This window comes from Balaenoptera borealis (genome assembly GCF_965194805.1).
Source record: "Balaenoptera borealis genome assembly, chromosome: 9".
Taxonomy (NCBI): Eukaryota; Metazoa; Chordata; class Mammalia; order Artiodactyla; family Balaenopteridae; genus Balaenoptera; species Balaenoptera borealis.
The window spans coordinates 25,538,789-25,553,970 of NC_138873.1; the positions used below are offsets into that span (position 1 = coordinate 25,538,789).

The 15,182-nt window shown below is 40.8% G+C and overlaps 1 protein-coding gene across 14 annotated transcripts in view; it reads left to right on the forward strand.

Moving 5' to 3' along the window:
- Positions 1–15,182, forward strand: part of NHSL1 (NHS like 1) — a gene marked incomplete at its 5' end in the record, with an annotated part of 304,070 nt that overhangs the window by 243,389 nt on the left and 45,499 nt on the right. For all 14 annotated transcript variants that reach the window (XM_082405604.1, XM_082405598.1, XM_082405605.1 and 11 more), the window contains one exon: positions 1,763–1,915. In XM_082405604.1, the coding sequence (XP_082261730.1) occupies positions 1,763–1,915 (153 nt within the window). The remainder of the gene's footprint in view (positions 1–1,762; positions 1,916–15,182) is intronic.

A 15,182-nucleotide genomic window follows, 5' to 3' on the forward strand; every position in this document is an offset into this window, starting at 1 on the left:
TTAGCAGTTTATGGAGAAAGTGGGATGGTTTTAAAAAACACTTCGTCCAGTTTTATTGAGATATAATTGACATACAGCACTGTGCACGTTTAAGGTGCACAGCATAATGATGTGACTTGCATATGTCATGAAATGATTTTCACAATAAGTTTAGTGAGCATTCGTCATGTCATATACATACAAAAGAAAAAGAAAAAAATTTTTCTTTGTGATGAGAATTCTGAAGATATACTCTCTTAACAACTTTTATATAGAACACAGCAGTGTCACTTGTGTTCATCATGTTGCACATCACATCCCTAGTACTAATTTATCTTATAACTGGAGAAGGTGGGATGATTTAGAAAATGAATTATTTAAAGCCCGGCTTGTAGAATTCAGTAGCTGTAGAGAAGGTGGTATATGGGGTGAGCGCTGACCATGGTATACGTGGTGGCTTATGTTCCCAGGGGCACTGAGAAAGGCCAAGTTCCTCTTCAGCGATGGTTGAAAAGTCAGGAGCTACCTTCAAGTAATTGCACTGCTCTCGCCACAACCATTCTTTACATGAGTTATTTCATAAGCTAAGGCTTTACATATATTAGTTCATTTGATCTGTTTAGTGGCTGTAATAGCTGTACTGTAAGGTACATTGAGTTAATTTTAAACATGTTCAAATAGAAAGGTTCAATAGTTCATGCACGCCTGTTGATTTTATTTTGAGAGTCTACTTTATGGTCTCATTTCCAGGGACATGTTACGTTGTAGAAACAAGTAGGCCCAGCGTGCCCTGTGTGGCATAGGTCAGAGTTAGGGGAAGACTCGCCCCTGACTCACAATTGTCGTATCTGCTGGTTTTACAGGAGTTAGACTTGTCACCCTCAGTAACTGCCTCAGCACAGGGTCCTTCTCAAACTTCTTTAGTCTCTTCTACACCTGGCTTATGGCAGCAATTATATAGAGAGTATTTTAAAAATTGTGGAATATTTATGGTGCTGTCAGTTTCGTGTTGGGATCCATTGGTACCCCACTTAGATTGTGTTGTCAGGAAAAAATGAAATGCGTAGACAGAGCGATCCCAATCCCTAGAAGGATAAAGGAAAATTGTCATAGAGATTTAGCCTACCTATCATTTCCCCCTCTGATGTCCTCAATCTCTTTTGTGTTGGAAAAATTCAGTTGAATTGGATTATATTGGGAAAAGTCAATTGCATTGGAATTTCTAAAAACATTTGAATATAAAACTATTCCATGAAAGCAAGAAATACAGAGAAAATGTTGTAGCACAAATGGATTTCTAATTAGATATGCTATTTAAATGTATTACCTTGAATGTTTATGATTAGTTTTGTAAAAATTTAATTGAGTTTATAACAGTGATGTTTTAAAAATAATGCCTTAGAGGGGAAAGAATGGGTCCCAACTTCTTAGTAGAAAATTTGTTTTCTGTCTTGACAATCTAACATTTGCTAACGCAATGACATAGTACAATTGACTATTATTTGTCATGGTGGAGTTAAGCAGGAGTTGGAGGTCTTCATTGATTTTGTTAATCATTTTCTAACATTGGAGTAGAGGGAGGGCCTAAAAAGCTGGGAAGCAATTAACTGAACAAACACAAAACACAGTGGGAAGGACCCCTGGGATCTGAGATTGAATCTTATTCAAAATTTGTTCCATTTCTCCCTTGCTGGCCCTTACCTATGGGTGTGTTAGGTACCAAGAACCCACCTTGATGTAACACATTTAATTTGACCTCTGAATGTGTTCTTTCTTTCTACAGCTGTTTCCAACCTAGATGAGGAGAGTCGATGGACAGTCCACTACACTGCTCCATGGCACCAGCAGGAGAATGTGTTCCTTCCCACCACAAGACCCCCCTGCGTAGAGGACCTGCACCGCCAAGCCAAGCTCAACCTCAAATCAGTATTGAGGGGTAAGATGGTGCCCTGCAAGCTTGCTGTTCTTGGATTATTGACTGTTAGAATTGAAAGCATAGATTTGGTTGCTATTTATAATGAACGGATAGTATGCTGTGTCTTTATAAAATATCATAAATACTCACAACCTAATACATGCCTAATATGGTCTGGTCTCTGAAAGCTGCCGATTTACAGATATGCAAATCTGTCCTTAAAGAGCCTGCTCCATGTTCGAACCCTCTAGCATGTTTAAACCACTAGTACTAATTTAATCCAAATAAACACCCGCTGATGTGGGAAATTTTGCCACTGCCTTTTTAAGACCATTGTAAGTATTCAAAGCAAATTGTTAAAGCTAGTACTTTGTAATGGTTTGTTCAGTTAGTTCAAGTTGGGTGGAAAGGGGACCTAAATATAGACTGTGAAGGAGTGCAGAGTGGTTTGATTTATCAGAACTTGGGCAGCACCCAACGGGGCTCCTTTAAGCCCAGGTGGGCAGAGTGCACTGTGGCCAGTAGGAAATCCAGGAAGAGTGTACACCTGTATCTAGTTTAAAATTCTCATTTTTACCTCAGCTTGTTGCTGATGTTAAGAAGAGTTTATGCATGGTACAAAGAAGGCATCCTAAAAGTGATAAAGGAGGGAGGAAATTCTTTAAAAGAGGAAGAAGTGACTTTTAAGATTCAGAGACTTCCTCTTAAAACAACAAACCAACATTTGTATCCTACCAGACTCTGCTTCTACCAGTTTTCTCCTATGTGCTGTTTGGGATCTAACTATACTAAAAAAGTACTTGTTGCTTATCTGAAATTTGATTTAACCAGGCATCCTATATTTTATCTAATTGTGAAAGACTTACATCTGAGAAATACTGTTCTTGATTCAAGAAAATCCCAGCATGAGGACCCCTCTAATTTTTATGATAGTTTTTACTTGTGTATCAGTCATTTATTAAGTAATTCATATATTAATGTACTGTTACTATAACTACTGTGGTTATTAGCTAACACTTATTAAACACTCAACTCTATACCAAGTATTGCTCTAAACCATTGCACATATTATCTCTTAATCCTCACAATAATCTACCAACCATTACTGTGCCAGTTTTACAGATGACAACATGGAGACACAAAGATTAGAAACTTGCCTAAGTTCTCAAAGTTAGTGGTAAAACCAAGATTTAACCTTGGACAGTCTTAGGCTATAGAGCCCATATTCTTAACTGCTGCCTTTAACAACCATTTGTTTGAAACCTGTTATTCTGGCAGAAATGCAAATACACAGACAGGGTCTCAGCTCTCGAGGAATTTATACTTATATCTAGAGTGCAAATCACAATGTGAAAAATACTCGAGAGGTGCCAAAAATTGCTGTATTGTAATTAAAGAAAGCAGATAATCTCTGCTTAGAGAGAGAAGGAATAGCTGTCAATAGACTCACAATAGATTTGGTATTCTGAGCAGAACTATACAAACATTTTCGATCATGGCCCTATTTTTTCTTCCTTTAATCTTTTATAACGCTTCAGTTATCTCATATGTATCTTGCAATCTTATGTGTCTTGTATCTTACAGTCTTGGCATTGGACTGTCCAGCAATGAGGACATTATTGGGCTCCCTTTTTCATTTAGACTGAATACCCTGTATATTTAGTGACTACAAGCTTATATGAGAAGAATCATATTAGTTGGGCTCTTCCGTATGGCCTTGGAGTTGTACTTTGACCTTTGTTGACTTCATGAGGTGCCTAAATCCAACCACAATTTCTTCTAGATCCCTTCAGTTCCTAGTGATTTGTCTTTAGTAAATTTTGACAAAGAGCTTCTCTACTTAGAGCTCACCTTCCTCCACCAAAAAATTAATAAGAAGATTAAATGGCACAGTTCCCAGGACAAACCCCTGAGGGAGTGCCATTGTTAACATTTCTCTTGTTGCTCTGAAGACAGAACACTGCATGGTCTGGCTTGTAGAGAATGCTTTCTCAAAGGTATATGTGAATTTGAGTATTCAGGCCCAGTGGTTTTTTGATCGCTCTCCAGGAAATAGTGCTTCACTACCTCTTTCATGTATTTTCAAGTACCAGATCAGAGCTTCTCTTTTCTGCCCTTAGAACACTGAGCATCTGTATATAGATTTTTCTGATTTTATTTTCTTTTGGACTGTTCAACAGATACCTATGAAATATCATCACCACTGGTTTTGCCTACACTTAGATTTTATTTTGAAAAGGTAAATGCTTCAGTGATTGCTTAAATGCCCTAAAATCGTTCATCAAAGGGATTTACTCGTAATAAAATTAATAAGTTTGGGAAATTCTTAGAGCTCAACTTTTAAATCTGGATTTAAATGCAGCTTAAGAGATTTTAGATAACTGATAACTTGAAGAATAGTGGTTGAGAAAGATGAAATGAGAAAGAACATCTGAGCTCTTTTGTTCTTCATTTATTTACTTTTAATCACATGTACAGAACTTCACATACCACTTCCCCTACATCATGTTAGCAACTCGAAATAAACACAACATGAGTGCAGAGTATTTATTGCCTCATTATCAGTGAAGATTAAAAAGAAAAAATCCAGTCCCTTACTATATGGCACTATTAAAGTATGATGTTATATAAGATTATCAGTCTAAATTAATTTGACCTCAACAGCCTTTGCTTAAAAATATAGAAAGGTAGGTCACTCACTATTCACAATGAGCATTCTAATATTTTGTTCCTCCTTCTAGTCTTACTGTGACTTTGTCCATTGTTTTAAGGAAGGAATACTATCGTTTAATGTTAAACAGGTTGGTGCTTTTTCTTAATCATTAAATGCTCATTGTCTGAGCTGTTCTGTCAGTTTTTGTGAGGGGCTCAGCTCCCCTCTTGAGGACCATAAAATACAGAGGGAAATGATACAGTGAGTACTAATAAATTAATAACTAAGTGTTGTAAACATTTGCTTATGTTAAAGTAATGCACAAATGCTTACTGGTCAGTAGAGTGGTTGAGGAAGGCACAGGTTTACTGAAAATGCTTTTACGAAAAAGTTAAGCTTGAGTTAGTACATAAAGGTAGCTAATAGACACTACTTAATACGTATTTAAGAATCAATTCTGTGCTATACCAGGAGTTTTTAAATGAAGAGACAGAAGGTCGTGGGTCCCCAGCTTTAAAGAGCTGAGCTTGCTGTCTGGTGTCAAGACTGAAGTAAGCAGACAGTAGTGTAATGGGGATGGGCGTGAGGTACGCTGGACATGTAGGGTAGAGCTTGGTCAGCCAGAACGGCGCTGGGAGACCACCACTCTCCCATTCCCCCACTGCAGAGGAGACGGGCTTTCCTGGTGCGTCACACGGCATGTGGAGTGCCTGTAGCAGGTGGTTTCCATTCCAGTCCAAATAAAGCAGAGATCTTTTGTATTTGTTGTTGGGGGCTCGTCTCTGGAGAACTTGATAGAATTTAGTGACCATGCTCTTGGATCAAATGATTTGGTTTTGTTGATTTATTTAGTTACTAGAGATTTAGGTAATGACTTATTCCTAACAACAATACAAAGGTGTACCCATTTGTTTTTGTTTTTTTATTTTTGGCTGCGTTGGGTCTTCCTTGCTGTGCGCAGGCTTTCTCTAGTTGCGGCGAGCAGGGGCCACTCTTCGTTGTGGTGCTCCAGCTTCTCATTGCGGTGGCTTCTCTTGTTGCAGAGCACGGGCTCTAGGCGCGCGGGCTTCAGTAGTTTTGGCACACGGGCTCAGTAGTTGTGGCTCGCAGGCTCTAGAGCACAGGCTCAGTAGTTGTGGCACACAGGCTTTATTGCTCCGCGGCATGTGGGATCTTCCCGAACCAGGGATGGAACCCGTGTCCCCTGCAATGGCAGGCAGATTCCCAACCACCGCACCACCAGGGAAGTCCGTACCCATATTTTAAGAGTATTTTGATATTTGGATAAACAGGACATCTGGCTAATAATGAATAGTGAATTTTACTGAATTTCCAGAAGAATTCTTCACTTTTAATTTCCATAGTTATTTGAACCCTTCATGAACTTCATCAGAGTTAGATAAAGGTTACTGATCATCACAACTATCTAAATTTTTATCTCGGTAGTTTTTATATATATTGAAGGGGCCACAATTCAGTGGGAAAAGGGGAATTGAGGGATGAGGTGGGCTCACTCAGACTCAATGAAAGTTTCAGATTTTATTTCTTCACAACCTGTAGGCCTCATTTGACAAGTTTTAAGATTATTAAAGGCTGAAACAAACATGTTATTTTTCAGGCTTCATTCCCCCAAAAGGCCAACTTGGGAGAGAGAGAAACATACTTTCTCATAGTATGTTTAACAGGCAGTTTGGTTACTGCATCTGTGTTAACTCCTGCCTGAATTAGTTCACAGAGCATCTGTTGTTGGTATCAGAAACCGTCTAGTCACAGCTCTCATTCCTGAAGAAACACATTTTAGCAGGTCAGCCCGCTCTGTGGCTCTAGAATTAGAAGTGTAAGCCCAGGGAGGAATGTGGGATCTGGCCTTTGTTAATTCAGAGTCAGAAGGTTATGTTTATTATATCTGGAGAGATAAGAATTGGGGATTTACACTTTGAAGAAATGACTATTTGTACCAAGTGATTTAAAACAATAGTGTGTGTGTGTGTGTGTGTGTGTGTGTGTGTGTGTGTGTGTGTGTGTACAGACCAACCTATTTAACATTAAAGAGTGGTATACCTTTCTTAAAATTATGGACAAGGTTTCCAAGTAGTCCCAGCCAGGTTTCTCTGACACTTCCTGACACACAGACTTTATCTAAGGGTCACTGCATCTACCTTTCATTGTCAAGAAACCACCTACTAGTTGCATTTTTTTTTTTTTTTTTTTTTTTTTTTACTAGTTGCATTTTGACTCGGACAAGTAAGTCTGTTCTGGGAAGGGCTGTGGGGATCTCTGGATTTGATGAGGGGGCTTGGTGGTCTCATTTGTCTGCGTTGGGCTGATGCGTCCCTGGGATATCCCAGGTGCCCTGTGGTTTTGGCTATAGAGTCTCCTCTTGGGGGTCCTGTGGCATTTTTTACAGAGCTTTCTGGAAGACACCTTTCTAGGCATGACCTGGGGGATGTTGGCTGAGAGCTCTCTCTCTTGGAATGGTACATCTGCTCACCACCCAGACAGGCTCAGGACGAACATCTGCTTTGCCCACCTTGTGCTAATGACAATGAATTCTTCATCTTTTTCTTTTCTGTCACTTTTAAAAAATTATGACATAGAACACAGACAAATACATAAGACATGTACAGTTTAACAAATAATTATAAAGCAAACATCTATATAACTATTATTACTCTGGTCAAAAAATAGAATATGACCTGAACTCCAGAAACCTCCTGTTGTTCTTGCTTTCTAATAGGAAAAGCCCAGGTTTCATGAAAAGTGCATGGGTCACATCTAGGTTTACATCCTGCCTCTGTTATGTACTAGGAATATATTATTTGAGTTTAATTTTGAGTTTATCTCTTTAACATTTTGAGCTTTTTTTTTCATCTATAAAATAAGATCATAATATCTGTTTTGTGGGAATAAAACCAACTTATTTATATAAAGTATCTCAAAGTACCTGCCCCTCAATGTGGAAGCAGTGTTTGTAGAAAGAAGGGTGCCTTTTAAGTGCAACGGAATACAGATAGAACTTTCAGCCCTCTTTCCCAAATGGCTGTCATGATTTAGCTGGCACTTCCTCTCCCAGCCATTATGCTCCAGGGATATACAGTGGGGAGGAGGGAGAGAGGAAGAGAACAAGGAACATTGTCAGATGACAGTGACAGCCATAGACACTTGACACTCAGGTTCATTTCATCCACATGCGCAAGATTCCTTTTCCCCGACTCCCCATCAACCTCTGAAAGATGCCCAGGATGCTAGAGCTAGAAGGGCCCTCCCCGGTCCTCTGGTTAATAAATCCCCTTTCCATTTTGTAGATAAGTAAGCCAGGACCTATCAGAGTTAAGGGATTAATTGACAGCTGCTTTGCAGTTTATAGATGGCTCTGCCAAGAACTCCAAATCAGGTTTCTCAGCCCATGCTGGCCTGTTTTGATCTCAGATCCCAAGGGCCTATCTCTGACGCTTCTTCAGCTGCCCTCAACTTCCAGAAAGGTCACTGGGACAGGGCTTACACGGGGAATCCAAAGGCTCAAGGCAGATTTGGTTTCTTCAGCCAGTTAATTTAGGAAATGCAAAATAGCCTAAGGTCGGTGGTTTCCCTGTTGCTCATGAAAACTTCTCTTCACTCATTCCTGATTTCATTAAAAGTCAAATATGTTTAAGAGAAATAAAGAAAGGAAGCTTCATCATGAGACATCATGTGTGACAAACATCTGTAACCATTGTTTCATCCTAATAGCATTTGGTGCATATTTTTAGGGCTACGGTAGGTCATTAGTACCTCGATGGGCTTAAAAAAAAATAGTAATAAACAGGTTATAAAAGCAACAAAGGAAAGAAAGATAAGGGATTAGAAACATTAAATATACCAATGATTTAGCACTTGTAGCCAGTTTACTCTTTGCCTACTTCTTTACTTACATTCTTCCTGAAGAATCCTTTGGTAAAATTGATGTGTAAAAGGAGACGGTTAAATGTCACTGGTTAAAGAAGGATTATCTTTCATTTTTTTTTAATAAGAAAGAAACATTAAATTACACTCATTCATGGAGAATTTTAACTTATTTACTAGTTTAAACAAAAATAGGCATAGAATTGAGGGCAGGGCAGGGAGTGGTTCGTTATTCTGGAAAAGCTGCTGAACAGAAGTAGGATGTGTAATTGTCTCATCTTTCCTGAACCACAGAGGCATTGACATCTTGTTGTGTTGTCAGTAACTGTTCTGAAAAATGAGATAGGAGACCAGAATTGTGATTCCACTGCTGCCAGTAGCCCGTGAGATGTTGGAAAATCATATACCTTTTTTAAAAAATAAGTTTATTTATTTTATTTATTTATTTTTGGCTGTGTTTGTCTTCGTTGCTGCGCGCGGGCTTTCTCTAGTTGCGGCAAGCGGGGCTACTCTTTGTTGCGGTGCGCGGGCTTCTCATTGCGGTGGCTTCTCTTGTTGTGGAGCACGGGCTCTAGGCACGCGGGCTTCAGTAGTTGTGGCACATGGGCTTCAGTAGTTGTGGCTCACGGGCTCTAGAGCGCAGGCTCAGTAGTTGTGGGGCACGGGCTTAGTTGCTCCGCAGCATGTGGGATCTTCCCAGACCAGGGCTCGAACCCGTGTCCCCTGCATTGGCAGGCAGATTACCACTGTGCCACCAGGGAAGCCCCCAGAAGTAAATTTTTAAAAGACACAGGAACCAGCTTGAAGGGTCTCCCACAGACCAAATTTAAGGCAAGTTTTAGCATCAAAAAGAAAATGAGATGTGACAGGGTGAGAGAGTGGCATGGACATATATACACTACCAAATGTAAAATTGATAGCTAGTGGGAAGCAGCCGCATAGCACAGGGAGATCAGCTCGGTGCTTTGTGACCACCTAGAGGGGTGGGATAGGGAGGGTGGGAGGGAGGGAGACGCAAGAGGGAAGAGATATGGGAACATATGTATATGTATAACTGATTCACTTTGTTATAAAGCAGAAACTAACGCACCATTGTAAAGCAATTATACTCCAATAAAGATGTTTAAAAAATAAATAAATATGAAAAAAAAAAGAAAATGACTACAGTTGACTATAAATACTGAATAGGTGTGCGGGCTTCTCATTGCGGTGGCTTCTCTTGTTGTGGAGCACGGGCTCTAGGCACGTGGGCTTCAGTAGTTGTGGCTCACGGGCTGTAGAGCGCAGGCTCAGTAGTTGTGGCGCACGGGCTTAGTTGCTCTGCGGCATGTGGGATCTTCCCGGACCAGGGCTCGAACCCATGTTCCCTGCATTGGCAGGCGGACTCTTAACCACTGTGCCACCAGGGAAGCCCCATATCCCATTTTTGTACTTGGCTTCCTCCTCTGGAAAACAATTTTCAATCTCCAAGTTCCCTTCTAAGCTCCAAAATTCTGATTGGCCTCTTTTAACTGTTTAAGAGTGATATGCAAAGTTTATTAACACAAAGATACAATTTACGGCTGAACACAAATACTGACAAATTGAATTGTCCACAAATCTAAGTTTGTGGTGACATAAAAGTTTCTAAGTGCACCCAGCAAGTGAGGCACTGGGCTGGATGTTGTAGCAGAGTCAGAGAGAAATCGACATGGCTGCTTTCCTAGTTTACACCTCGTCAGAGAGAGAAGTGTGTGAATGACTCAGAAGGCTGATAATGGTGGTATCACTGAGCCACACCCTTGTCCGTGGGTGTTGTCTTTAAAACAGAAATCTGATCATGCCTCTCATTAAACATTTTTTACCAGCTTTCCACCATTGGCAGGATAAAACCTAACTTCCTTAGCATCTGAGAGCCTTCCTTACCTCTGTTTGTCCGGCCTCACCTGACCAATCACCCTTTCTCCACCACCCCCCGCCCCGTGCTTCTCTCCGCCTCCACCCAAGGTCTTTACCTTGTGCCCTTACACGTAAGGATAAAGTCCTTCTGTTGGAACCCTGGCTCGTCTTGCCCTCCCTTTCTCTCCACCCCGTGTCTCAATCCACTCCCTCTCCCTTGTAAACCACAGCCTCTCGCACCTGGCCAACTCCTGTTCCCCTTGTAAGGGTCATCTGGTTGAAGCTCGGATTCCCACAAAGCTCTCCTGGACTCCTCAGGGCAGACCTGGGCATCCCTTACCCACTTTTCTACACATGCCCACAGAACCTTACACCCCTCCATTAAACTAGTAATTGTGTTCACATGTTTATTCCCCCACCTGACAGCAAGACCTTTGGCGGCAGGACCTTTTCTTGTCATTTGTGTGACCCCAGTGTGCGGTACTGTAAATACTGTTGTATTTGTGGAGGTCCTGGAAAGGTCATCTCGAACTCAGGAGGAAGATCAGTCACAGCCACAGAACAAGTGGTGAGAACACGGGAGTGAGGAGATTGGAGATCGAGAGGGTGTACAGGGAGAGGAGTCGTGAAGGTTCAGCCTGGAAGGCTTTGATCTAGGGGGCTGGAAGGAGAAGTCAGGAAAAGAGTACCTGGGGAAGAAGAGAGGAAATCAGGATGGGGCAGTGACCGTGGTGCTCGGGGATGGGCAGAGTCGGAAGAGACGCTACTGAATTGGTCAGTAGGCAGTCACTGGTGACCGTCAAAAGAGTGGTTTCAAGGGGGTCTGTGGATTTAAGAAGCCAGGTTTCATGAGATAATTATTTTAATAAGCAGAAAAATAATACAAGTAATATTTTTTAAGAAATAGAGTAAATGATGTCAACAAGGCAAAGAGAAAAAAGGACAGTATTTTGAGGTGGTGGCAGGCTAGAAGTAGTAGTAGTATTTGTTTTAAAAACTAGAGCCAATTAAAACATGGTTGTAGACAAAAGAGCCCACAGGAGGAGAAAAGGTTGCAAATATAAAGAGAGAATGGGAGCATTCCCTGAGGGGACAGCAGGCAGTGAACAGGCGCAGGCAGAGTTCAGGTTTCGACTTCTAGTTCCCAGACAGGACTGGGGAAAGGGCATTTTGAGATGGAGCAAAAAAACGTTGAATTTGTTTATTAAGGGGTGTTGGAGTCTTGATAGAAAAATGGCCCCCACTATGTGGCTAGTTCCTTGGTGAGAAGGATGACTTCATTTGGAGCTCTCTTGTTCAGTGCTTGTGAATTTAATTAGGTTGACTTTTCAAAGACAAATGGTAATGTTATTAAAGACTTCTTTTAATGTTTAGTATTTCATTAGACTTCCTTTGGAATTTTTATCCTTAGGGAAAGTTGCCCAACCTGATGAAACAATGGATTGAATTCTCTATTGAGAAAAGGGAAGTGCAAAGACAAAAATAAAAAATTAACAGAATGGAATGATATACAAAGGTGGCAGTTTAACTTCTGTTGTTTGATTTGATGGCGCACAAAATTTTTTATAATACTAACTCTCTAGGTATGATAACCCTGAAAGGGTAGTTAACCTGTGAGAGGGAAGTCAGATGCAAGAGCAAAGGAAAAAGGAACAATCATTGCTTTTTCAGTGGGTAAAGAGACCTGTTGCCTTTTTTTAATGGTAAGCAACACACAAAAGATAGAATAGCAAAGACAGTCATTTAAATGATCCAGGTCTTAACAAAGCACTATGGATTGTTTAAACAAAAGGCTTTTTGTTTTGTTTTTGTGTCCATGGTCAGTCTGCTGTTTCAGCAATTCCATTTTAATTGCTGATAAAGTGAGTAACTTGAGTGGCTGCTATATTTCGCCCAGCGCAGCATAAAAATGCTACATTGAAGGTACTGTGGATAAGGTTTGTTATCATTCCCTGAACAACTGAAGTCCCTGGTGTTGGTTTAGAATCTTTGCAGGCTATTTGATATTGAGTAACCTTGGTGATGCTACAGGACTGCCAGTGATAGGGCTTTTTCATTCTAAAGTGAAATGAGATCACCTCCAGTTTGGCTGTGCTCTGGTGGTGCTCAACTAGGGCTTGCAAACTCGCAGCACCTTCACATTTATCATGGGCACCAGAAAGCTTTCACCTTAATTTAAATCTGATTTAGTTCTTCAAGTCTCCTTAAATGATTTTGGGTATGTGAAGAGAAGAAATGTTAAAAACCAGTTTTCTGCCATGGCAAATAACATTTGAGGAATAATTCCTTCCATGGTTTGCAATGAAAAATAAAGCTAACAAACAGTTTTATCCAATGGTATAAGTTTTAATATTTAATTCCTGTGTTTTGGGAGGTTTTTATTCCACCCTAATAGAAATTAACCATAGAGGGAGAATATCAATCAAAATGACCTTTTTTTTTTGCCCTTCTGCATAAATGAGATTGCCTATGGTGTTTAATGTCAGTGAAGGAGATACTGGTCCCAGGGTATGGAGCGAAAAGACTCTTTTCAATGCCTTTTCAGTATATTAGTCAGCAGGTTCATGTCCTGTGTGACTGTTGAGCTGGTGACACCACCTTTTCCCATCCTGACCACTTTATCTCCCCAAACTCACTAAGGAGATTGAAATGAGAAGTCATTTGGAATAGTGCTAAAATAAGTGTTAGGCATACGAATTCAGCAGTCTGCTTGTCATTTCCCCCCTCCTTTGGCAAAACCCATCCATTTCAAAGGTGGCTTTTCCGACCATCTCTCTTCCACCTTACTCCTTCCCAACACTTTTCTGGGAGCTTTCCTGTGACATCTGTTCTATCTGACCAGAAATCTTTGGGGGAGCTGCCCGTGATGGAATTAGTGTTTTAATACTGGATTTGGTCAGTGTCCCTGAAGTTCTACCAAGACCAAATTTTCTTGGATAGATAACCCAAATAGAGCACTGAGTATCGTCTTCCCTACCTGCTCTTCCCTCATCCTCTTATTTCCTGAACATATATATGATTGGGACCCCTTCCCCCTTAAATTCTGTGTTGCTGCTGGCCCCAACCCATACCTGCCCATTGTGCTTAATAAACACTGATGACATGGGTGGGGTACCAGATAGATAGGCAGGTCACATGCCTTGGGTAAATTATAAGACGGAAGGTATGGCCAAAGATAAAATACACCTGGGTGAGGGATACGGACGGCCCTTCTGTCACATAATCACAGTACCCTTTCAAGTACTGATGGTTCATTCATTTAATGAACTCCCTGGCCACCCACACTGAGTAAATCATGTCTGGCTTAGACACCTTTAGGAGGACATTGGCTTTTACTTTCAGGGCCTGGAAAGCCATTGGAGAGGTTTGAGCTCAGGAGTGACATAATCTGACTCATCATTTTTAAATGGTTCAATCTGGTTCTGTGTTAGAAGTTTGCAGTAGAGGGATCCGGGTGGTGCAGGACACTGGGCGGAGATGACCACGTTAATCAAGGGAGAGGTGGAAGCAGCCTGAATCAGGAAGCTTTGTTTAAAGCTGAGCTGAAGTGGCACGTTAAAATAACAAGACCTCTTCAAGCGTTTTAAGGGAATCTTGACCTGTAAGGTACTTCTACAGGAGCAAAATTAAAGCTTTTTCTGAAACGCAACAGTATTCCTTAGGAACCGAAAGTAATTACCAGATATAGCATTTCTCCTCCTCCTGCGGTGATCTGTTAAATTCTTCTTTGTCCTTTGTTTCCTGTTTTCCTCTCGAGTTACTCTGTTGGTGAGTGTAGATCATCTGTGACATAATAAAAGAAACAGATTAACCCTCTTTTCCCCTCGGGCCTTTTATCATTTCTCACCTGGAATATGTAGGAAATCTTAAACTATGAAAATTCTGCTTCCTTCTTCGGGAGCCTCTCCTCTAAGTGGAAGACTTTTCCTTTTCTGTCACACCTACCCCAAATGGTTGAATGGATTTCACATCAAGCACCTTTAATATTGTTTCTCTTTCTCTGTGGCTACTTACCTTCCTCTGAAACAGTTTTCTCCTCCTGTGGCTCCCAGACCAGCAGTAGGAACATCACCTGGGAACTTATTAGAAATGCAAGTTCTCGGGCCCCACTCCAGACCCACTGAATTAGACACTCTGGGACCCACTGGTCAGCCAAGTGGTTAACAAGCCCCCAGGGGATCCTGATGCACCTTAACTGGGAGAACCAGTGCTCCATAAATTGTCATGTGAACTTGTTTAATCAGTCAGCTAAATTGTAAACACCTTGAAAGTTGTACACCCCCCCAACCCCGCTTCAGTTTCACTAGCTCATCGCAAGCTAGGGTTTGAACACACAGCTGTTCACTGTCAGAGTTTGAGCTCTTGACTGCCGCCATTCATCGCCCTGGCTGTTAGCGGAAGGTTACTTGAACAAACTGATTCATCTCCTTCCAGGCCGCTTCCTTCTCCTTGACACGTGGGTGATTGTTGGCATATTTTCTAATTGGCCGTCTCTTTCTTACCTGCAGTTAAACAAATTATACTCTAACACCTGGAACATTTTGTCTCATATGCACCATTAAGAGAGGAGATATTTCAGAACTTTTAGAGAGACTTGGGCTCAATCATTAAAGCCATATATTTTCTCCTTTTCTTTTTTATTTTATCGTACTTTGGATGCAAAGTATCTTTGACGTGACGATTGATAAAGAAGTTGTCTTATGGACTCAGATATGCAGTTTTTGGAAGATAAATTTGGATATAATACTTCATATATAATAATATGCTTTTATATCATTGTAAGTATTGCTGTATAACTTCATATCAATACAAACTCTTACTCTTAAGCAGAGAGGGGAGAAAAGAATGAAAAAAGAATTAGTGTAATAGTAAACC